This window comes from Panthera uncia (genome assembly GCF_023721935.1).
Source record: "Panthera uncia isolate 11264 chromosome C1 unlocalized genomic scaffold, Puncia_PCG_1.0 HiC_scaffold_4, whole genome shotgun sequence".
Classification (NCBI taxonomy): Eukaryota; Metazoa; Chordata; class Mammalia; order Carnivora; family Felidae; genus Panthera; species Panthera uncia.
Window position 1 is genome coordinate 68,766,984 of NW_026057585.1, and position 24,515 is coordinate 68,791,498.

The 24,515-nt window shown below is 41.5% G+C and overlaps 1 protein-coding gene across 2 annotated transcripts in view; it reads left to right on the forward strand.

The window, feature by feature from the left end:
• PIK3R3 (phosphoinositide-3-kinase regulatory subunit 3) overlaps positions 1 to 19,921 on the forward strand; it is a 132,309-nt gene extending 112,388 nt beyond the window's left edge. For both annotated transcript variants that reach the window (XM_049618645.1, XM_049618646.1), the window contains 5 exons: positions 3,394 to 3,536; positions 5,971 to 6,147; positions 9,323 to 9,397; positions 9,820 to 9,990; positions 16,407 to 19,921. In XM_049618645.1, coding sequence (XP_049474602.1) covers positions 3,394 to 3,536; positions 5,971 to 6,147; positions 9,323 to 9,397; positions 9,820 to 9,990; positions 16,407 to 16,605 — 765 coding nt within the window. In that variant the 3' untranslated portion in view covers positions 16,606 to 19,921. The remainder of the gene's footprint in view (positions 1 to 3,393; positions 3,537 to 5,970; positions 6,148 to 9,322; positions 9,398 to 9,819; positions 9,991 to 16,406) is intronic.
• Positions 19,922 to 24,515: the final 4,594 nt, after the last annotated feature.

Here is a 24,515-nt window from a genome sequence, read left to right on the forward strand (position 1 = left end):
CTATCCTCTTTGGTGTTCTTCGAATATACTAGACCTGCTTCCTACCTTTGAGTGTTTTACTGGCCACTTCCTTGCCTGAAACACTCCCCCACTGCACCGCCTGCCCAGATAGTCAGCTGGCTAACCCCCTCCCCTCCTTCAAGTCTTTGCTCAAAGGTTGTCATCTCAGCAAGGTATGCACATGAGCTGGGGAACAGCAGAGAAAGAGGGAGAGAATCTCAAGCAGGTGCCATACTGTCAGCTCAGAGCCCGATGTGGGGCTTGATCTTACCAACTGTGAGGATCATGACCTGAGCTGAAATGAAGAGTCAGATGCTTAAGTGACTGAGTCACCCAGGTGCCCCTAGAACTGCATTTCCGCTTTCTTGTCATGACTGGAGGAAGCAAAGAAGGCTCCACATGTTGTCCGCATGCTCAGTAATACTGGGGATTTAACCACAGAGTATGAGTTCTGAGCAGCTGGTGTGAGACTGCGTTCTGGACTTGGAATCCTTGGTTGGGGAGCTGGGTATGGGAGTAGATGGAGGAAACTGCAAAAACCACTAAGTTGAAGCTAGGAGAGGGCTAAATCTGGGTGTGCGAGAACTGAGAGAAAGACGTAAGATGGCTGAGCAGAGAAGAGCCATGAGGTTTAAGGCTTTGGGAGGTGGAGGAAGAGGAAGATCCAGTGATTATTAGCAGTACAGGAGATGTGCTGGGACAGTGAGGATAGTGAGTGTTAAAGGGAATTTAAAGAATTGATCTCCTCTGTTTATAAATGTTTTAATATTTATAAGTGTTATAGACTGCCTAAGGTTTCTTGAAACCTTAGATAAAATTTGGATTGCTTTGTTGGAAGTGAATTCTTCCCAGAGAATGGGAAGAGATGGTTTATCCTGAGTCATAGTTGGCACAGGATGAGAATAGATTGCATGTGGGGATATTTGACATCTGGATTACATGTAATTAGGAGGAATTGATAGGATTTAGGGATGGATTAGGATAGGGGACAGGAATTGGGCAATGAGATCATTGATAACCTTGGAAAGACAGTCTCTGTGGAATGGTAGGTACAGAAGCCGGAAAAGAGTGAGTTGGAGCGAGAATGAGAGATGAGGAAAGAGAGACAGCCTATATAGATAGTTTGTTCAAGGAACTTAATTGACTGGAAGAGAATTTAGGGTTAAGGGATTATTTTTTCAAAGTGGTGTTACTAGAACCTGTTTGTATGCTGATGAGAAGGAACCATAAGAAGGGCTGGAGAGGAGAAAGCAGAGAAGGGGTGTAGATATAGGTAGATTTACAGTTTTTTTGTGGTAGGTATTGTGACATTGTTTATGGGGCAGCTGCTGCTTCGGCAATGCTATAAATACTTTTCCCTTTGCTGCTTTACCTACCAACACAAACACCAGTTATAGTAAAGTCTAAATTATTAGTGTCTTCTTTAAGGATATAGGGCCAGGGCTTCATAGGTAATTTTTGATCTTGCAAGGGAGCCAAGACCCTCCACTGTAATTTAAGAGTTGCAGAATTTGTAGCTAGATATTTAGATATGGGCATTCCAATAAGTTTACAGCACTATTTGAGATATGTATAACTTCAAGCACATGGAACATCATAAGGTTCTTGTAGCCTCCATGAAGCCTCTGTAAAGAAGTAATTCACCCTGATTGTCTCTGCCATGACATGGAACAAAACCTTATCAGAGTTCGGAAATCTGTTTCACCTGTGTGTTCTGAAACCTGGAGGGCAGACTTCATGTTTTATTAATCTCTTTACCACCACACTGTACTTTCTGTACAGTGGATTCTCGGTAATCATTTGTTAAAATTAATCAATGCTGGATAGTTTTGAGGAATTATCCCATAAACACCACAACTTTAAAAACTGTAAATATTCAGGATAGCAATTTTCTAGACCTTTAAAATATTTCTTGACTTTCTAATATAAATTGTACAAAATTTTAATGCTCTGAAGACTTGGGGGAATCTGAGTTCAGATGCTGAAGTCTAAAAAAAACCTCAGAGCTCATCAAAATGTATAGGACTACTTATCCTAGTGCTAAATGGCTTAGCCTACTGGGCATTTGTTTGTGAAGTTTTTAGTTTTTCATCTTATTCTGCATATAATTTTATTTTTTTTAAGTTTATTTATTTTGAGAGAGAGAGCAAACCAGCAGGGGAGGGGCAGAGAGAGGGGGACAGAAGATCTGAAACGGGCTGTGTGCTGACAGTAGAGTGCCTGATGTAGGGCTCGAACTCCCAAACCTTGGGATCATGACCTGAGCCGAAGTCAGACGTTTAACCTACTGAGCCACCCAGATGCTCCTCTGCATCTGACTTAGCTGCTATTCTTCCCCCTTTCATTTTCTGCTTTTCCTTTTCTTTTTAAAGATTTTTTGGGGAGCGTCTGGGTGGCTCAGTCGGTTAAGTGTCCGACTTTGGATCAGGTCATGATCTCACAGTTTGTGGGTTTGAACCCTGTGTCAGGCTCTGTGCTGGCAGTGTGGGGCCTGGAAGTTGCTTCAGATTTGTCTCCCTCTCTCTCTGCCCCTCCCCGACTCATGCTCTGTCTCTGTCTCTCTCAAGAATAAACATTAAAAAAAAATTTAAGATTTTTTTTATTGTTAAGTAATTTGTATGCCCAATGTGGGGCTCAAATTTATAACCCTGAGGTTAAGCGTCTGATGCTCTACTGATTGAACCATCCAGGCATTTTCTGCTTCTGAGATTAATCTACTGATGAATCTGTTTAGAAAAACTACATGTTTTAGAAATGATAATAAGAATAAATAGACTCTATAGGACTTTTCTGGGAATAAGGCTTTGTACGTTGGTGTATGGACTCCTCCACTGTATCCATTCACTTCTTCAGCGCCTTTTGGGGGTCAGCACTACAATAAGTGCAAAAACATAATTTTATCTTTGTCTTCAAAGTGTTCAGGGCACTTGGGCGGCTCAGTCGGTTAAGCATTGGACTCTTGATTTCAACTCAGGTCATGATCTCACGGTTTGTGAGATTGAGCCCCTTGTTGGGCTCTTCTCTGACAGCATGGAGCCTCCTTGGGATTCTCTCTCTTCCTCTCTTCCGCTTGTGCACACATGTTTTCTCTCTATATCAAAATAAACAAACATTAAAAAAAAATATCTGAAAGTGTTTAGGGTTAATCTAACCAACTCAGGCCTTTTTGTGGATCTCAGCTATATTTCAAGTAATAGTTTTTTTTTCTTCTATTTTAGGGTTTGAGTGATGTATTTTGATATAAGTATTAAGAGTGGGAGTTAAATAAGTAAGAGTTGTTTTAGCCATCTTTCATTTTCTATGGAATTGTAATTAGAATTACAAGATTTAAGACCAAGGTTACCAGAAAAAAAAAAAGATAAAGTGTATGTCTTTTCTTTTTCTCCTTTGTAGGAAATACAGATGAAAAGGACTGCAATTGAAGCTTTTAATGAAACAATTAAAATATTTGAAGAGCAGTGTCACACACAAGAACAGCATAGCAAAGAATATATCGAGCGATTTCGCAGAGAGGGGAATGAAAAGGAAATTGAACGGTAAATCTATCTAACACTTCCAAGTGCATCAATGAGAAGAGACTTCTTTTCTTCCCCAATAATCTCTGTTGTGTCTGCTTTTACCCCTGTAAACTTCACAGTCCTGCTATATGGAACTATTTGCTGTTCCCACTAATGGCACCAAATTGAACTGCCTCTGTTCTGTGTTCCTTCTATGTCCTTCCAAATTTTTAACTCCTGCTCATCCTTTAGGATTTAGCTTACACATGACTTTTTAAAGAAAAATTTCCCTGATTTTCTAGACTGGTTTAGGAGCTTTTTGTCCCTACCCCTACAGTATCTGGTCCTGATTCCTACCGTGACTTTGCCAAATGTCACACCCACTAAACTGCAAGCTTGTTGGTGAAATAAGGATGGTGGCTTATTTTCCCTGATAGCTCCAGCATCTGTTATGGTACCTGAACGTACATGGTGATGCTCACTGAATATTTGTTGAACTGAAAATAAATAGCAGCAGTCTGAGAATAAATTGGAGGCTGAACAAGACTATGGGCAGGAAGACCAGCTTGACTCTTGCAGGTGACTGCAGTGTTTGTGGTCATCAGGTTAAATGATGGTGAGGGCCTGAACCAGAGCAATGGCAGGAAGGGAGGGGGAATTAATGGAAGTACTGAGGACTTGATACCTGACTAGATATGGTAGGTGTGGGAGAAGTCAAAGATTACTCCTAGATTTCTAGGATTCCTAGGTTATTTCTTAGACTAAGGAATGGTGTTATTTACTAAAATAGAAAGTACATGAGGAAAGTTCAGGGTTGGAACCAATAATTTGAAGTTCCTGTGAGAAACCGAATGGAGTTGTCTGAGAAGCAGGCAGCTGGTTATTTGGTTTTGGAACTCAAGGTACAGAAAGGATTTGGGAGGCATAAGTGTGTAGGTTATACTAAGGTTATAAGTGTAAAGTTATACTAAGAATACACAGAGAGTGTGGAGCATGAGAAATATTGGGTCTGGCAACTAAAAGGATATTGGAAGCCTTTATCATAGCAAATTTAGTGGAATATTGGGAGACCGAGCCAAGTAACAGTGGGATGAGGAAAGAAAAAGTGGATAGTAGATAAAAATGAATCATTTGCAAGGGAAAGGCATAATTACTTCTCATACTAGTGTCAAAGTGTCAGTGAACTTCTGTGTGCATAAGAATAGGGCTAAGTGCTGTTGAGGCAGGATAGCTTAATGGTTAAAACCATTAAAACCATGGGCTTGGATTCTGTATTGACCACTTACTAGTTGTGTAACCTTGAGTAAGTTACTTAATTCTCTAAGCCCATTTCCTCCTCCGTAAACTGGATAATATCTTTTTGAAATGCGTTGAGAATCAAGTGATAGACACATACATGTATACTTATGTTGCAGAAAGGCATGTGTGTGTATGTATGTATCTTGGCATATGATATCAATAAATGGCATTATTAAGATGAAGAAATAGAAAAGAACTTGTGGTTCAGTTGCAAAGGGAGGTAAAGTATCTGAAGAAGAAATTTTAACATGAATATAAAACCATGTATTATATTAAGTGACAAATGAGTGACACAGAAATTGTCTTCAGAGCACAGCAAAACTTTGTGCTAGAAAAGCTTAGGGCCATTATCTGCTGAGTGCTTACCAGGATGTACCAGGCACTGTTTAGTCCTTTTAGATGTATTACTACATTTAATTCACATAATAATTTAGTGAAGTAGGTACTATTATAGGGCCCATTTAAACAAATGAGGAGATAAAGGCACAAAGAGGTTAGGTAACTTGCCCATAGCCACACAAGTGGCAGGGCAGAGATTCAAACTTAGGCAGCCTGACTCCAAAGCTGTTGCTCTTAACTGTTATATTGTGCTACCTCTTGAATATCATACATAGAGATTTACTTGTTTAGTCATGGCTGGATCCAGGGCCCAAACAAGGTCATCAGTATTCTCTCTTATACCCTGTATTTTGCCTTAGGTTTTCTCTGTGTTGGCTTAATCCTTAGGCAGGCTTTCCCTATGAGGTTGGTGGTATAGCTGCTGGGAGTCCTAGAATCACATATTTATAACTTAGCAATTGAGTGGAAAGAGAGAATCTCTGTTTATAATAGTTCTAGCAAAAGTCCTAGAATTGACTCTCATTGGGTCAATTCGGGTATTATTCTCATTCGTGAACTAGTCACTGTGGTCTGAGTGTGGCAATAGGATGTAATGGTGGAATACTTTTATTGCCCAGGCTGGGTTGTGTGAATATTCATCATGACTCTGAGATGGGGGCAGGGAGCCCTTACCTACAGGGAACATCAAGGTGCCATTACCAAGAGCGAGAATGGATATGGACCAGGCAAAAACAACAAATATCCACCACACCTAAGATACTAGGACTATGCTCATACTATAGAATGCTTCTGTTTGGTTCCTGGTTTAGCCTTAATATGTCAAATGTTTTCACAGAATTATGATGAATTATGACAAATTGAAATCACGTCTGGGTGAGATTCATGATAGCAAAATGCGTCTAGAGCAAGATTTGAAGAAACAAGCTTTGGACAACCGAGAAATAGATAAAAAAATGAACAGTATCAAACCTGACCTGATCCAGCTGCGCAAGATCCGAGATCAGCACCTTGTGTGAGTAATCTGAGCCCGTATGGGAGAAAACCCCAGCACCACATTACTGCTGGCACTAGACATGTTAGAGGTAGAAAAGATTTGTAATTAAGAAACCAGCCAGGGGGCGCCTGGGTGGCTTGGTCGGTTAAGCGTCTGACTTCAGCCCAGGTCATGATCTCACGGTCCGTGAGTTCGAGCCCCGCGATGGGCTCTGTGCTGACAGCTCGGAGCCTGGAGCCTGCTTCCGGTTCTGTGTCTCCCTCTCTCTCTGACCCTCCCCCATTCATGCTCTGTCTCTCTCTGTCTCAAAAATAAGAAACCAGCCAGTGAGATTATAAGAATTTAGGAAAGCAATCCTGGTTAGTAGTTGGCAATACCAGAGTTTACCTAAAGTCAGCGTGTGGGGCAAATCAGAATGTAGCATTCTAGACTCCAGTCCATACAAATGGAAATTTCAGAGGGTGGGTGTGGTGTGGGCAGTGTGGTGTAGCTTAAAAAGTACAGGTTAATGTTTGCCTATATGTGGGGAAATAATGTTTGCCTATAAATGGGGCTTAGGGTGGAAAGCCACCACCATGGGGTGAAAACTCCCGAGGTTAGCTAGCGAGATACTGTAAATGGGATCATGAGTGAAATTACTTTCTGTCTGATGCCAGAATACTATTGTACTTTAATCACAAACTCCATTTGCCCCTCAGATCCTTTGCTTCTTACACACACAAGTTTACGGTTACTGACTGTTTTCTCCATGGCCATGTGTGTAAGATCTTGTTTTCTTCATGTTCACCACATGGGTAATATCTTGTGAGCCCAATAAATACGGAGATGAAGCCCCTGTTCGGGGCTCTTGTCTTCTCCTGGACATTAGCCTTCCTCATATTCAATTCTGTGTCCACTCTCTTGCACAAGAGAGAACTCCAGACTCATAATCTGTGACACCTACATACAAAAACCAGAATCTTTGATTACATAGAACCACAGAAATAGAAACTACCCCTCATAGGCATAGACAAGGACACTAATAGTGGGGGCCTACAAATAAGTATATAGGACAGTCTATTAAAGGGTTTTTATATTTAAGAAATGAAACTCTGTAGTCAAGTAATAGAAATGTGCTGATGGCAGGCATGCAAGATAATTTGACCTAAGGATTTAAATAGTTAAAACCCAACTATTTAATATTATGGAAAACTATATGGTTTAGTTAGATATAGGGACATTATTTAAATATAGATTGAAAGATATATCATCAGAACAAGGTGTTAGATTTTTAGAACAAATGACTTTTATAGAAGGAAAGAATCCATGAAAAAGGAAAATAGGTTTTGTTCTAGGTAATGAATGGACTGTTATGAAATATGTTTATGGGTGACTTTCAAGCATGTAACATAACTTTATTCAAACTCATGGCAGAAGACAGAGTAAAAACCTCTGACTGGGTTTTCTGTAGGCTTCAGGGTTTCTTTGTGTGAGAAAGAGAGTGGGGAGAAAATAAAAGCTTAGAGGTTGGAACAGTAGCTGTTGAGTTTCAGTAGAGTAAAATTTAAGGTGATAAGTTTTGAGGGCAAACAATTACAACTATGCTGTGCTGAATAGTTTTTAGTAACTCCTCTTTAGAGATCATTTCAGTTTGCTATTGTGGCCAAAAAAAAAAAAAAAAAGTCCAGCAAGTACACCTAGCATACAGAAGAACTTAGGAAAGAAGGCAAGGAAGTACCCTTGTCTAAAATTAGGGTGTGTCTGCTCTTGGAAAGCTTATGTGGTTCTGGTCACATAGTGAAACTGAAGAAAGGCCCAAGAAGAAGACTTATGCCATGGACCAATGGAATGAATGGAAGCCCTTGTTTTCTCTGGAAAGTGATGAGATTAAGAAATATACCATCCCTTGGGGCACCTGGGTGGCTCAGTCGGTTGAGCGTCCGACTTCAGCTCAGGTCACGATCTCGCAGTCCATGAGTTTGAGCCCCGCGTCGGGCTCTGGGCTGATGGCTCAGAGCCTGGAGCCTGCTTCTGATTCTGTGTCTCCCTCTCTCTCTGCCCCTCCCCCATTCATGCTCTGTCTCTCTCTGTCTCAAAAAAAAAAAAAAAAAAAAAGTTAAAAAAAAAAAAAAATATACCATCCCAAGAGGCATGAATAAGTATGGCAAACTAAACCTTGAAAGCTCCTTTAACAAATAATGTAGGCTAAATATAAAAGAGAGCTCACATCATGTGTGATAAATCATCACCTGGTGGTAAAGACACATAGGGTTTTTAGGGAGGTATTTGTTGAATATCTACTAGATGCTGGCACTGTTTTCAGCAGTGGGGACATGAACAACAGGACAGACTCCTTTCTTTAAAGCAGCTTACATTTTAGTGGGGAAGACAAACATAAGTGAAAATATAAAATAATGTCAGGAAAGTGCTATGAAGGTGATAAGGTAAAGTATAGAGAATAGCAAGGGGATAGCATTCATTGGGATGATTAGGGCAGTCCTCCCAGAGAGATATGTTTATGATGAGACCTGAGTGATCAGGAGCCTGGTTGGAGGATGGTGATGAAAGAGTTTTTATACTCAAGTTTTAGACCAGTGGCCATGTCAAAAGAACTAAATGTAATGGTTTATGTTGTTTTGCATCTAAAGTGTTGGTTTGGTATATTTAAAAATACTATGATTTGCCTAGTGATAAAGTAAATTTGTATTAATTACTCAGATTGACACCCTGAATTTCTTGTGGCTTGCTTAGGTGCAAATAATAGGCCTTGAAATTGTTTTGGAATGTTTAACTCAATATAGTAGGCCATCCAGGACTTCAGTCTTCTGGCTTAGTGGAGATTGCTAATGTGACACCATGCTCATGTAACTAATGATTTCAGAAACACGTGTCACCCTCTGTTTGAGTGCAAGTGTATGTGTGCTTATGGTGGTACATATGTGCTTATGGTATGTGTGCTTATGGCCTTCTAGAAAAGGAAAATTGAAAAATGAGGTAAGTGCCTAATTTCAGGTACCTCCCTGTGTTTCTGCTTTTTTGCAGAAAGTTGAAGGAAAAGTTAAGGAGAAACTAGTTTAAGGAAATCTCTGGCCATTCTTAGTGGGAATGGGTTAAAATAAAAGGTTCCTGGACTCTGGAAATTTGGTTGGCTTGGACATGTCTACTTTGGGCAGAGTTGGCACAGATACTGACACTGGTGTCTTCCCTCTGGCAGATGGCTCAATCACAAAGGAGTCAGACAGAAACGCCTAAATGCCTGGCTGGGAATCAAGAATGAAGATGCTGATGAGTAAGTTATTTACCTTTCTGTCAGAGGGTTTTGTTCCCAATATAAGACATGAGCCCTCTTCATACATGCTAAATGTTGGTTCTCATTGTCACTTGAGGACATTGAATCAAGAACTTTGCACCTCTTGAATTGAATTACTTGAAGAGTACTTAAGGTCAGAGACCTGCTGAGCCACATGAAACCTAGGTGCAAAAGCATTGCTCATTCAGACATTCATGTGTCAGCTGATTGGATGAGACATGTGAATTTTGTGCTTTCTGCACCATAGCAAATAATGAAGCTGTTAAAAACCATATAAGTAATTATTGTTTCACTTTGTCATTTTGTGGTTAAAGATTTAGAAGAGTGTCTTATTCATGAGTTTGCTTTTAGATATAAAGTAACCTGATTGTTAGAATAACATTTTAACATTTAATTTTTAGGACCTATTTTATCAATGAGGAAGATGAAAACCTGCCCCATTATGATGAGAAAACCTGGTTTGTTGAGGATATCAATCGAGTACAAGCAGAGGACTTGCTTTATGGGAAACCTGATGGTGCATTCTTAATTCGTGAGAGTAGCAAGAAAGGATGTTATGCTTGCTCTGTGGTGTAAGTCTTCTCTGGGGGGTTAACCTTTTGAAAACTTTTGCATTGATTAATAGAAACTCAGCCCCTCATCAAATTCAGTTAAAATTATTTCAAGTACAGTAATGAGGACCCATGGCTTAGACCATTAATATTTGTACAAGGAAAACAGTTTGTTGCTTTAGGAGAAATGATATCTGAAATTCTTTAGGGGATTTTAATTTTTTGAAAAAATTAAAAAAAATTTTTTTAATGTTTATTCATTTTTGAGAGAGGGAGAGAGAATGAGTGGGGGAGGGGTAGAGAGAGAGAGGGAGACACAGCATCTGAAGCAGGCTCCAGGCTCCAAGCTGTCAGCATAGAGTCCCATGCTGTGGAGCTCCAACTCACAAACCATGAGATCATAACCTGAGTCGGAGCTTAACCAACTGAGCCACCCAGGCACGCCTGGGGGAATTTAATTTAAATGGTAAGTAGATTAGGCCCTGCAATGTTACTACTGGATTTCAGGTATTTGTGAAAAGTAATGAGTTCTTCAATTGAAAAGATCACATAATTCTTTAGTAGTCTCCTCATGTCTAATTTGGGCTTCAGTGTCAGTTTAAGTAAGGCTTGATTAAGAACTGTTTTTACTTCAGAAGAAAAACTATATAAATTTTATACTTAAATAGTATTCTGTTGGGGTACTGATAGAAAATATTGGGTATTTTCCATAAGATGATTTTATGACTTTGTTTGGAAAAGTCTATTCTATTAGTTTCCTTTTTTAAAAACAGTTTTTAATGTTTATGAGAGAGACAGAATGAGAGTGAGGAAGGGGCAGAGAGAGAGGGAGACACAGAATCCAGTGCAGGCTCCAGGCTCTGAGCTATCAGCACAGAGCCCAATATGGGGCTCGAACTCCCAAACCGTGAGATCATGACCTGAGCTGAAGTTGGACGCTTGATTTCCAGTTTCTTTGCATTGTGGTTAGAAATCATATTATGTGAGATTTCAACATATCTCTCAACGTTTGAGACGTATTAACGTTTTAAACGTATTGAGACTCGTGGCCTAACCTCTGGTCTATCCTGGATGATGTTTCACGTGCACTTGAGAAGAATGTGTATTCTGCAGTTGTTAGGTGTAGTGTTCTGGATAGATCAGTGAGGTCTAGTTGTTTTATAGTATTGTTCAAGCCTTCTGCTTCCTTTTTGATCTAGATCTACCCCTAATCAAATTTTTTATCCCAAATGGCAATAAGGATCAGAGTTGAATCCCTAACCTACGAATACAGGCATTGCTGGCTGCAGGTCTTTAGCCTGAGAAGGCTGTAGAGTTAAGCAATTTCTTCTTAAGCTTCTTTATGATGTCATTAACAAATTAAAATGGAAAAACGAGTGAGTTCCATGTGTAACTTCCTACTACATAATCATGTGAATTTTGCTATAAGAATCTCCTAAAAAACTACTTAAGCAAATGTTCTAGGTATATTGGGAGATTACTGTAGGCAGAATGGCTGATAAACAAGTGGAAGTCTTTGTGTTGCCAGACTTTTGCTTACAGCCATCCTCAGCATGAATGCCAGCATGATATTTGACTGCAGGTAGTTTTCATAAGCAAGGGAGCTCTACATTGCTGTGGACTTCAATGTGGTCAAGTCTGAGGCTAAAGGAAGGAGAAAAAGAGTACACCTTCGCAAGAGACTCAGCCTAACCATAGGTCACGAGTCTCAGAGTATGTTTAAAATGTTAATATGTCTCAAACATTGTGAGGTATGTTGAAATATCACAAAATATGATTTCTAACCACAATGCAAAGAAACTGGAAATCAAAAACAGAAATTTGGGAAATCCTCAAATGTCCGACTTCAGCTCAGGTCATGATCTTGCAGTTCGTGGGTTCAAGCCCCGTGTCGGGCTCTGTGCTGACAGCTCAGAGCCTGGAGCCTGCTTAGGATTCTGTGTCTCCCTCTCTCCCTCTGCCCTTCCCCTGCTTGTGCTCTCTCTCTCTCAAAAATAAACAAACATTAAAAAAAAAATCAACAGAATATATACTGCATTAATAGGATAATGGACAAAAATTACATGATTATTTCAGTAGACTCACAAAAAGCATTTGACAAAATCTAGTGCTCTTTCAAGTTAAAAAAGCACTGAACAAACTAGGAATAGGAGGGGACTTCCTCAACCTGATAAAGGGTATCTATGAAAAACCCAGAGCTAATATACTTAATGGTGAAAGAATCCTTTCCCCTAAGGTCGGGAAGAAGACAAAGATATCCACTCTCACCACTTCTAATTATCATTGTATACAAGGTTCTAGTTAGGGTAATTGGGCAAGAAAAATAAAAAGCATCCAGTTTGGTAAAGAAAATATAAACTATTAGAGCTAAAGTTCGGCAGGGTTGCAGGTTAAAAGATCAGGATTCTAAATACCATTAATAAACAATCTGAAAACAAAATGAAGAAGGCATATAATATCATTTGTAATATCATCAAAAATACCTAGGATTAAAACTATAAAATGTTATTAAAAGAACTTAAAGGGACACCTTAAATAAGTGGAAAGACCTCCTCTGCTCATGGATTAAAAGACTTAATATTGTTAAGATGGAAATAACTTCCCAAATTGATCTACATGTTCAATGTAATCCCTATCAAAAATCCCAGGGGCATCTGTGTGGCTCAGTTGGTTGAGCATCTGACTCTTGATTTTGGCTCAGGTCATGATCTCACAGTTCGCAAAATCGAGCCCTGCATTGGGATCTGTGTTGATAGCATGGAGCCTGCTTAGGATTCTCTCTTCCTCTCTCTCTCTGCCCCTACCCTGCTTGTGCACACGCGTGTGCTCTCTCCCTCAAAATAAACTTAAAAAGTTAAAAAAAAAAAATCCTAGCTGGATTTTTGCAGAAATTGACAAAATGTCATGAGAGAGCAAGGGATCTAGCACAGCCAAAATGGTCTTTGAAAGAATAGAAAAAAGTTGAAATCCTGATTTCAAAACTCAACAAAGGTTTAGTAATAAAAATCCTGAGGTGCTAACAAGGATACAGATGTAGATCAATGAATAGAATTGAGAAACAAGAAATAAACTCTTACATTCATGGTCAGTTGGTTTTCAGTAAGGGTCTCAGGACAATTCAATGTGGAGAAAATAGTCATTTCTAACACATGGAGCTGGAACAATGGGAGAGCCATGCAAAAGAATAAAGTTGGACCCTTGCCTCACACCATATATAAAAAATAACTCAGTGGGGCACCTGAGTGACTCTCAGTTGGTTAAGTGTCTGACTTCAGCTCCGGTCACGATCTCATGGTTCATGGGTTTGAGCCCCACATGGGGCTCTGTGCTGACAGCTCAGAGCCTGCAGCCTGCCTTATATTCTGTGTCTCCCTCTCTCTCTGCCCTTCCCCCACTTGTGGTCTCTCTCAAAAATAAATAAACATTAAAAAATAATATAAATAAAATGGATTACAGACTTAAATGTAAGAGCTAAAGGTACAGAATACTTAGAAAACATAGGCATAAATCCTTGTGACTTTGGATTAGGCAATGGTTTCTTACAAACCAAAAGCACAAACAACAAAAGAAGAAATAAATAGGGGCACCTGGGTGGCTCAGTTGGTTAGGCATCCGATTTCGGCTCAGGTCATGATTTCGTGTTTTGTGGGTTTGGGCCCCGCGTCAGGCTCTGTGCAGACAGCTCAGAGCCTGGAGCCTGCTTCAGATTCTGTGTCTCCCTCTCTCTCTGCCCCTCCCCTGTTTGTGCTGTCTCTCTCAAAAATGAATAAACCTTAAAAAAATAAATAAAAAAAGAAGAAATAAATTCGATTTCACCATAACTAAAAACTTTTTTATTCTTTTTAATGTTTTATTTTTGAGAGAGAGCAAACATGAGCAGGGGAGGGGCAGAGAGAGAAGGGGACAGAGGATCTCAAGTGGGCTCTGCACTGACAGCAGAGAGCCCAGTGCAGAGCTTGAGGTTGGACACTCAACTGACTGAGCCACCCAGGCACCCCTAAAAACTTTTTATATCAAAGGGCACTATCAAAGTGAAAAAACCCACAGAATAGGAGAAAATATTTGTAAATCATATATCTGTGAAGCAACTAATGTCTAAATCATAAATCATAACTCTTAACAGGAAAAAAACAAATGTTCCAATTTAAAAATGGGTGATTTGGATAGACATTTAAACAAAATGTCACGTACAATTAACATACAGTGTTATTAGTTTCAGGTGTATTATATAATCCAACAATTGTATACATTTCTCAAAATTCACCAAGAGAAGTGTACTCTTAATCTTCTTCATGTATTTCACCCATCCCCCTACCCACCTTACCTCTGGTAACCACCAGTTCTCTGTACTTAAGGGTCTGGGGTTTTTTTTAATCTCTTTTTTTCCTTTGTTCATTTGTTTCTTAAATTCCATATATGAGTGAAATCATATATAGTATTTGTCTTACTCTGATTTCACTTCGAATCATACCTTCCAGGTCCGTCCATGTTTTTGCAGATGGTAAGATCTCGTTCTTTAATGGCTAATATTCCATTTTGTATGTATGTGTATGTATCTCCCATATCTTCTTCATTCATGTATCGATGGACTTGGGTTGCTTCCATATCTTGGCTATTGTAAATAATGCTGCAGTAAGCCTGTCTTTTTTTTTTTTTTTTAATTTTTTTTTTTTTAACTTTTATTTATTTTTGAGACAGAGAGACAGAGCATGAACGGGGGAGGGTCAGAGAGAGAGGGAGACACAGAATCTGAAACAGGCTCCAGGCTCTGAGCAGTCAGCACAGAGCCCGACGCGGGGCTCGAACTCACATACCGCGAGATCGTGACCTGAGCCGAAGTCGGACGCTTAACCGACTGAGCCACCCAGGCGCCCCAAGCCTGTCTTTTTAAACAGCAAAGGAAATCATCAACAGAACAAAAAGGCAACCTACTGAATGGGAGAAGACATTTGCAAATGACATATCTGATAAGGGGTTAATATCCAAAATATATAAAGAATTTATACAATTCAACACACACAAAAAAACCCCCAAATAATGCAATTAAAAATGGACAGGGAACATGAATAGACATTTTTGCAAAGAAGAAATATAGATGGCCAACAGACACATGAAAAGGTGCTTAACACCACTCATCATCAGGGAAATGCAAATTAAAGCCCCAATGAGCTATCACTTTACACTTGTCAGAATGGCTAAAATAAAAAATGCAAGAATCAGCAAGTGTTGGTGAAGACATGGAGAAAAAGGAACCCTTATACATTGTTGGTGGGAATGCAAATTCATACAGCTACTCTGGAAAACAGTATGGCAGTGGTTCCTCAAAAATAGAACTACCATATGATCCAGTAATTCCACTACTGGGTACTTATCCAAAGGAAATGGATAGACATTCCTGTAAAGAAGATATATAAATGGTCAGTAAGTCTATGAAAAGATGCTTCACATCATTAGTCCTTAGGGAAGTGCAAATCAGAACCACAATGAGATACTACTGGGATGATTATAATAAAAAGGATGGACAATAACAAGTGTTGACAAGGATGTAAAGCAATTGGAACCCTCATACACTGCTGGCAGGAATATGAAATGGTGTAACCACTTTGGAAAACAGTTTGGCAGTTTCTCAAAAAGTTAAAAAGAGTTACCATATGACTCAGCAGTTCCACCCCTAGCTCTATATCCTAGCTCTGTATCCAAGAGAACTAAAAACATAATCCATACAAAAACTTGGCAAATGTTTGAGCAACATTATTCATAATAGTAAAAAATAGAAACAATCCACTTGTCCCATCAGTCGATGAATGGATAAATAAAATGTGGTATATCCAGACAGAATATTATGCGGCCACAAGATGAAGTAACTGATACAGGCTACAACATGGACGAACTTCGAAAATGTGCTAAGTGTGAAAGAAACCAGATACAGAAGGTTGTACAATATTGTGTGTTCTATTTATGTGAAATTCCAGAATAGGCAAATCCATATAGAGACAGAAAGTAGGTTAGTGTTTGCTAGGGTCCAGGGGGAGGAGGGATACAGTGTGACTGCTAATGAGTACATGGTTTCTTTTAGGGTAGTGACAATATTCTGGAAATTTTTCCACAACCTTGTGAATATTCTAAAAATCACTGATTTGTATACTTAAAAAAAAAAAGGTTCTCTTTCCAGTGCATCTTGCCTCACGAAGCTTCACAGCTTAGTGATTATATGCCACCATCCATTTTCCTTCTGCCATGTCTTGGTGGGAGGTGAAAGGTGCCTCTGTGATAAGTCTGTAAGGGGGGTGAGGGGACACACATGGATGTGACATTTTACAAATTTACTGCTAAACCTCTTCCTTTGCAGAAAAATTGTTCAGACTTTTGGTCATTTAGGGTCTCTTTATCATCCCTGCTCTAATTCCCTGTGGTGTTTGTGTGTTGTGTCTTGGCAGTGCCGATGGGGAAGTGAAGCACTGTGTGATCTACAGTACTGCTCGGGGCTATGGCTTCGCAGAGCCCTACAACCTGTACAGCTCGCTGAAGGAGCTGGTGCTCCATTACCAGCAGACGTCCCTTGTTCAGCACAACGACTCCCTCAATGTCCGGCTTGCCTACCCTGTCCATGCACAGATGCCCTCGTTCTGCAGATAAAGAGGGAGTGGGAAGAGAGGTGGCTCTCTAGCATTTTTTTCCTACAGTTTTTATTAGACTATGAGGGCATTCTTTCTACGTAGACTGCTTGTTTTGCACAAGAAGTGATCCTGTGAATGTGGAGAGGCCGAGAAGCAGCCTGCCAGGATGGGGGCGCAAGAAGCCTGAGCTTCTCTGAGACTCCGCTCTGCCGCTGCACCGACATAGGGAGCTGGAAGCAGATGTTGTTTTCTGGAAAGCCTATTTCATTGGGGTTTTTGTTTTGTTTAGCCAGGCACCCTCAGCAGAACGTATTAGGTTTGATGGGGGTGGGGGTTTATATCTTGGAAATCTCTGAAGAGTCCTTGTCCTCTTTTGGTCTTCGACTCTGAGAATGTGGCAGGGGCATGGCTCTTTGGGGAGTTCTGTTTTGATCTGGCAGTCTCTCTTAACTTCCTCCCAAAAAGAAGTCTGTTTTGGTTCTGTGGTAGAATGGCATTTGGTGAAAAAGACAACCAAAGGAAAATGAGGAGGCTTGGGATTTCATTTAGAGAATCTTAGTCAAGGGGGTAAAAACACCTTCAACTGGAGGTACTTTATTAACTAACACAAGTTAGGCGTCAGCATCTCAGTGGCTCCTTCCTCTAAAGAAGCATTATGTTTAGAAACCAAATTGATCTCAGCAGAATAATATTTGTTGCCAGACTAAGGTCTGATGGAAAAGACAGCACTAGTATCTGAATGCACACTTCTGTACCAAAACTTGAAAGGAAAACTAGAATTTGTTAGTTTTAGCAAACACTAAAATTGGTCAGTGCAACTCCTTCTGCCCCACCCTTGTTTCTCAGAGATGAGGAATAGTGTTCTTTTTGTGGGCATGGTGAGCTTTGAATCATAAAATGAAGTTGGTGCTTGTGTGGTGTTTCCTTAAAAGAATGATCTATTGTTTGAAACCTTTGTAACTTGTTTGTATGAGTAAAGAAAAGGTGCAATCCAGTGCTTTTAGATGGCTTGATATACCAAATAATGATATAGAACAACAGTCTTACATGTGCTTCCCCAAGTTTAAATGCCCTGCAGAAACAGTAAACGTGGTTTAATTTCCCTTCATCTCCTCTCCTTTGCTGGGTAAGGCTTAGGGGAGATCTAGGTGGCTAAGGTTGTAGCAGGAAGGGAGCCAGACTGTTGTCAGGGACCTCAATAATTCACAGACCCAGAGGCTGGGGGTCATCTACATCACCCATGTGCTTCCATACAGTGGTTTCTGAAACTTTTGCAAGGAGAGGAAATAATGGCTTGGAGCTTAGACTGTTAGTAAAAGCCATCTGGAAGTTTTTCACTTTGCCTTTTTGTGAGCCTGCCATTAAGATAATGTGCACAGACTGTCCTCATGCTTCAGTGGCCCTGATTTTAGGCCAGGAATCTTCTGCTCCATGTGGTTTAAACCTTCCAGCTGAGTGAAGCTAGCGAGCAGAGTTGGAGGCAGGCATCTACTCCTACCTCCATTATGCCCCACCCCCATCAGTCCACACTCATTCAACAAATAGAGTCCAGCTGCCTCCGAGCCAGTCCTGGAACCATAATAGGTTCAGAGTGAGTCAGCTGTTTGAGTCCAAAGCTGTGCAGTCAGGCATCCTGGCTGAGCTACAGAAGCAGCCAATATCTGGGTCTTGGTACATAAGGCTTACCTAGGAAAGTTCTAGTTTGTGGGATAAAAGAAAGAAATACTTTCCCTGAGCACTTATCTTGGTGACAGGGTCTAGAATGGACCATGATGCAAAAATAGCTTACAATTTTTGGAAAGACCTCCAGAGTTACTAACAATGAGGATAGGAAGAAAAGGGCATATCTTTGGTTTTTCTTTGGTTACATAGCAGTTTCAGGATTAGGTGAGGCAGACAAATGAACTCCTCCCTCCAGTGTCCCATTCTGACTTAAGCCCTTAACGATAGCCAACTGCACATCCCTTCTCCACATTGCCAGCTTGAAATCTTGCAAGTTTTACGGGGTAGTATCAGCTTAGTTGCTGCTAGGCCTTGTACCTGGTATTGAACCTGCTTAAGCAGTTGGGTGCTCAAGATTGGGTGCAAGAAATCCCTCCTTTCTGGTACTAAAATTTAGTGAGTTCCAAGTGTCTCTTCTAAAATAAAACAGGAGTAAGGATACATGCCTGTGACATTGAACCATGTGTTGCTCCTTTTCAGGCAGACATTAAGGGTGTGTAGGGAGAGAGCTAGCACCATCTAATATTTACACTTCGAATAAGGGCTGGCTTGTAGAGAAAGACTCTTCTTTTTTAGTCCTACATTCCTTCACTTTTTTCTTCCCTGTTTTTTTATTCTTGAATTTGTTGCTTTGTGGGAACTAAGGCCTTAGGGATCATTTGAGAAATTGGAAAATATCTTTTCTGACTAGTTGCCACATGACTTGCTTGATCCTGAGCCAGTGGAAATGGCATAGGGGACCAGTCTACTAGCCACTTGGAGGGGTAGCATGCAGCTCTTTTACTCCATGGTCCTTCATCTGAGTGTAGCTCTGTGTCCTGTCCCATGATTTGGACCCTGGGACTCTCTCTCGGCATCTTAACTACAGCCTCACTGAAGCAGGGAGTAAAGAGACAAAGACCAGAGGGGCTTGTTGTTTTTCTGGCTAGGGAAGCCAGCCACCAGCATGGAAGCAGCTTGAGGCTTGCTGAACACAGGTCCTAGGCCCATCTTTTCCAGGCACAGATTTCATCACAGAACAGTCCTCTTGGTCTCTTCCCGATCACAGATGCTAAATTTTGGCCAGGCCTCAGGACTGTATAGGCTAGCTGTGTCCTTACCACTGATTTGGCCAAGGTTGAGGACTTCCTAATACCACCTTTACTCCATCTCCAAGCCTTGTTGGGACCTCCCACTTACCTTGGACCTCATGTGCTCTAAAGGCATTGATAGCCAAATGTGGTGTCTTCCATAGGTCTCCTCTTCTTGCTGCAAGGAACCAGCCCCATGGGTCCTCTTGGGCCAAGAATTGCATCTGGACAATTCTTGGTTTTTGAGGTGGTCTTTGTTGCCAGTTAAGACTCCAGAGTAGGCCTCTATTAAGGCTTCTGTGGCCTCAAAGCAGAGGGTGCAGACGGAGGCCTGGCTGAGCTCTCTGCTGCCAACTGCTCATCCTTGCTGTAGCTGCAGCCACTTGTGACAAACCTTGTTTCCTTACAAATTCCAGCATGTGACTTTGGTGCCCTGTTGTTACTTGTGAAAAACTATTCTTCTACTGTCTTTGATGTAGTCAAAAACAAAAAAAAACAAAAAAACAAAAAAAACAACAAAAAAAAATCCCAACCATGTAGTTTATGTAAAAATATCTGATTCACAAAGAAGCCAACTATATGTCTTGTGTTGGGACAGTTCATAATGTAGTTCCTAGACCACTTTTGCAAATTGTTCTTGTCACCAGATGTGTTCAGACATTGCTGTGCAGTTGTGGGGGAGGGTGGGGGGAAAGTGATGGGGGAGATACTTTTCAGTCTTTTGTTTATCTTCCCCAAGAGGGAACAGTCTGGCCAACTTGCTCCAGTAATGCAATAAAAACATTGCAATAAAGCACCTTTTGTCCTCATGCTATGAAGGGGTGGCCTAGGGGTGGGAGGCAAGCAGAGGATTAGGGTGTTGAACGCCCTGAAACTCCCAAACCTTCTCTGTCATGAGCACCAAAAGATTGGTCCTGGGGCTGAACTGGGGCCACGAAAGGCGCTCCTCTTCCCCTCAACAAGAAGAGGAAGTCGCCCCTAACAGGCATGATGCCAACATCTCCATCCAGCACAGGACACAGGGACACTCAGAAACCAACCCCGAGAAAGTTAAATCTGAGAGCTGTTTCCTTCTCGCCCCATTCCTAACTACTAGAAAGTCCAGCTTACAGATTCTCATCACACCTTTCTACCCGGAAATAAAAGTGTTTCCAGAGTCTATTCTGGGGGTAAATGTTGCCCAAGGCCCTTGTCACCCTCCTGCCACAGCACTTTGTTAAGGTTTCTCTATGTTAGGGACATAATTAACAAAATGTGACCACCTCTTTCCAAAGGACATTGCAGTTTTCATGCAGTCTCTCAGGCCCCACCCAGGTGTGTAGTGAATTACAAATCAGATTGGGTAGTGGGTGGTCCATTGCCCTAAATGATCTTGCCTATGTCCTTTCTCCCCATATGCTAGGAACTGATAGAGGATCTTCCCAGATCCTGAGTTGTTTCCACTCTCTGTATAGGACACTCAAATTACTGTCTCCAGCCTAGTCCTGTCTTCTGAACTTCACCTGCTGTCTGGATATCTCCACTGGGGCCTTGAGTGTCCCACAGGGACTGCAAACTTTGTTTCCAGAGAAAACCTATGCTTGGCTATGAATTCCCTTACTTTCCTACCACCAAACCTAAAACCTATGTCCACATGACTGCTCTGCCTCTCACCTGTTAAATTACAAAAGCTGGCCCTCCTCCAACTAAAAGCTAACCTTACCTCATGTATTTTTGTATCTATTTTCTCCTTCCTCCTCAGGAATCCCCCATGATCAGTTATCAATTCTTTCACTGTTGTTTTCTCTTGACTGGGTCATCTGTTGACATTGAAACATGGTTGGGTGTGTCTCAGTCCACTTCCTGACCTCTACTGAATCCTACATCCCTTCATCTCTTTGCCCTCCTTCAAAGCCAAACCTTTTTATAAAAACTGTCTAAATCTGTCTTTATTTCCTCTCCTCCACCATCTCAGTTCAGGTTCCATCACCAGCTGAAGCTGCTTCCCTTGAGGTCTTCAATAACCATCATCATTGACTACTTGCCATGAAAAACTCTACCCTGGACTCCATGATGACTCAGCATCTGGTTTTCCTCCTACATCTCTGTTCCTTTTAATTCTTCAGACTCCTCTGGCTGCCTTCTCACTGATGTCTTTTTCCTTGGCAGTTTTATCCACATCCATGATTTCATCTACCATCTTTAGGCCAATTAAATCTTTGTTTCTCCTGCTCAGTCCTCTATTGGGAGGCACCTCACAGCATACCACATGCAGGGTCACCACTTAGCCCAGGTTCTCTTCTACTGTTTCACATTTCGGGGTGGAAATATAGAATTCATCTGGTTATGTAAGCCAGAAATGCAGCAGTCATCCACAAGGCCTTCCTGTTTCTTGTCTACACAAAACATCACCAACCCATATCAGTTTTACTTTCTAAATGTCAAAGACTTCACTTCTCCCCAACTACATTGCTTCACTTCATTGCTTCACTCTAACCTTAATACTGGAAAGGCCTCCCTTCTTCCATTCTTGCCCCCCTCAGATATATTCTCATAACAACCAGAGTTAGCTTTTCTTTTTAAAAAAATTTTTTCCTTAAATTTTTTTTTAACGTTTTATTTATTTTTGAGACAGAGAGAGACAGAGCATGAACGGGGGAGGGGCAGAGAGAGAGGGAGACACAGAATCGGAAACAGGCTCCAGGCTCTGAGCCATCAGCCCAGAGCCCGATGCGGGGCTCGAACTCACAGACCGCGAGATCGTGACCTGAGCTGAAGTCGGACGCTTAACCGACTGAGCCACCCAGGCGCCCCTCTTTAATGTTTATTTTTGACAGAGAGAGAGAGAGACAGAGTGCAAGTCGGGGGGGGGGGGGGGGGGGGGCAGAGAGAGAGGGAGAATCTGAAGCAGGCTCCAGGTTCCAAGCTGTTAGCACAGAGCCCAATGCAGAGCTTGAACTCACGAACCATGAGATCATGACCTGAGCCAAAGTCCGAAGCTTAACTGAGCCACCTAGGGGCCATCCCTCCCCGCCCCCCGCCTTTTTAATGTTTCAGAGTTAGCTTTTCAAAATACAAATCTGAACCTGTGTAAAACCATTAATTTTCAATTGCTCTAAGGGTAAACCACAGAATTCCTAAAATGGTCTGGTTTCTCCCACGTTCAGGATCTCATCCCCCACTTCAGTTATTCTTCCCTGGCTCCTTCCCTTCAGATAAACCCAAGACATTGGGACTTCTTCCTTCTGCAACTATTCTTTATACAATCCCCATCTATTCCTATGGCTTTACCAACTATTTGCTGGTAGTTGTCAAATCTGTGTCCAGCTACTACACTTTCCATCAAGGTTTTCCTAGTATTTCAGACCACCATAATGGATCACTACATCATTTTCTCTCTGGTCTGCTTATTCCACTAGAGCCTTCCTTATATACTGAAGCCAGTGATATTCTAAAACATAAATGTGATTATAACACTTTCGTGCAGTTGTCTTTCAGAAACCCCTCCCCTCAGGCTAATCTAGTGATGTTTCTCAAAGAGAACGCCACTGGCACTTGAGACAGCTGCCTTGTGCATTACAGGATGCTTAGCATCTCTGTGCCTACTCTTTCCTCAATCACCCCCCACTTCTAACCTGAGAGGTAGTTCCTCCCTCCCACAAACTGTTGCAAGATGTGCTTGCCCCCACCTCCTTCACCTGTGGTATTACAGTGCTTCTAACCAGATCCTGATCTACATGGGAGGCTCCCCCAGGCAACCAGTTACCTGTGTTCTCAGTGTCCAGTACAGGCTGGCTGAGGGTCTGCTGCCAATGAATGACTGAAGGAAAGAGGAAGTGAGTTCAAGAAGGGACTGAAGGCTGAGGGGTCAGACATCTACTTGTGGACTCTGGCGCCACAGGCAGGGTACGCCCTCTGGCGGCCACAGCCTTCTCCATGCAAGGTGACAAAGAGTTGAAGGGTGCAGGAGGCACCCAGCCAGTGGCCCTGAGGCATTTTCCTGTCTCCAGTCCTCTGGACGCCTCTCCTTCAAACCTGGGCATTGGATTATGGGACAATTAGTGCAAGGCCACAGTTTGAAAAGTCCTCCATCACCATGGAGGTACTCCACCACAGCCTTACTTTCTGCTCCTGTGATGCCATCTCCTGACTCCTCCAATACAATGGCCCCATAGATGTCCTCTCTCCTCCCACACCACCTGCTCACCCTCCCGCCAATGCAGTCCTACTCACTGGGGGCCATCCACCTTGGTAATGTCTACTTCCGTTGCTAAGGCCCATCTGACAAAAGCCCAGGAAGGGCTTACTGGCTACAGACATTAAGGCATCTCTGTATTTTCACCTCAAATGGGCTTTCAGTGTTTTAACAAGACATTTCTCCCTCCATTTCAAAACTCTTCCCTCTCTTGGATTTTAGGATTCTCTTCTTGCTGCTGTTTCTAAGTCTTCTTTATTTGCCTTAAATGCCAGTGTTTCTCAATGTATCACTATTGATACATTGATGGCTCTCAAATTTCTATCTTCAATCCAGATTTTCGTACTGAGTTCCAGGCCCATGCATCCAGTTACCTTCTGAATGTCCCTCAAGTACCTCAAATATATCCCAAGTTTAACTCTTCACCTCCTTCTACCTCATCGTCTGGCCATGAAGCACTCCAAGTTAAGAGATAAATATGGGTTGTGGAGTCAGGAGAGACCTAGGTTCTAATTGTAATTGTGCCCAAGCTATGTTAATATCTGAAAACCCAAGTTCCCTCCTCTATAAGCCAGAATATTAGTTGCTACGGGGTCTTCTATAACTCCCCCCCCACTTACAGAAAGTCTAAGCTCTTGGAAGATCATTAAATATGGCCCTTGCCAAACTCACTAGACCCATTTCCACTTTGTTTTCTGTTTCTTGAATATACCAAGTATATGGTAAGTGCTGTACTTTTTGCTTGGATACTCAGACTAATCCACCCCACTCTTCTAACGCAGCAAACTACTATCATCTGTCCTAGAGGTTGGAGCTCAGACGTCGCAGTCTCTGGAAAGCCACATTGGGCTTAGGCAACCCTCCCCTGACAGTGGAAAAGTGTGTTATTCACCACTCTATTCTCAGCAGTAACAAAGACCTTGAGTTACATTTGTGTTGACTGAAAGAAACAAAAGACAAAGA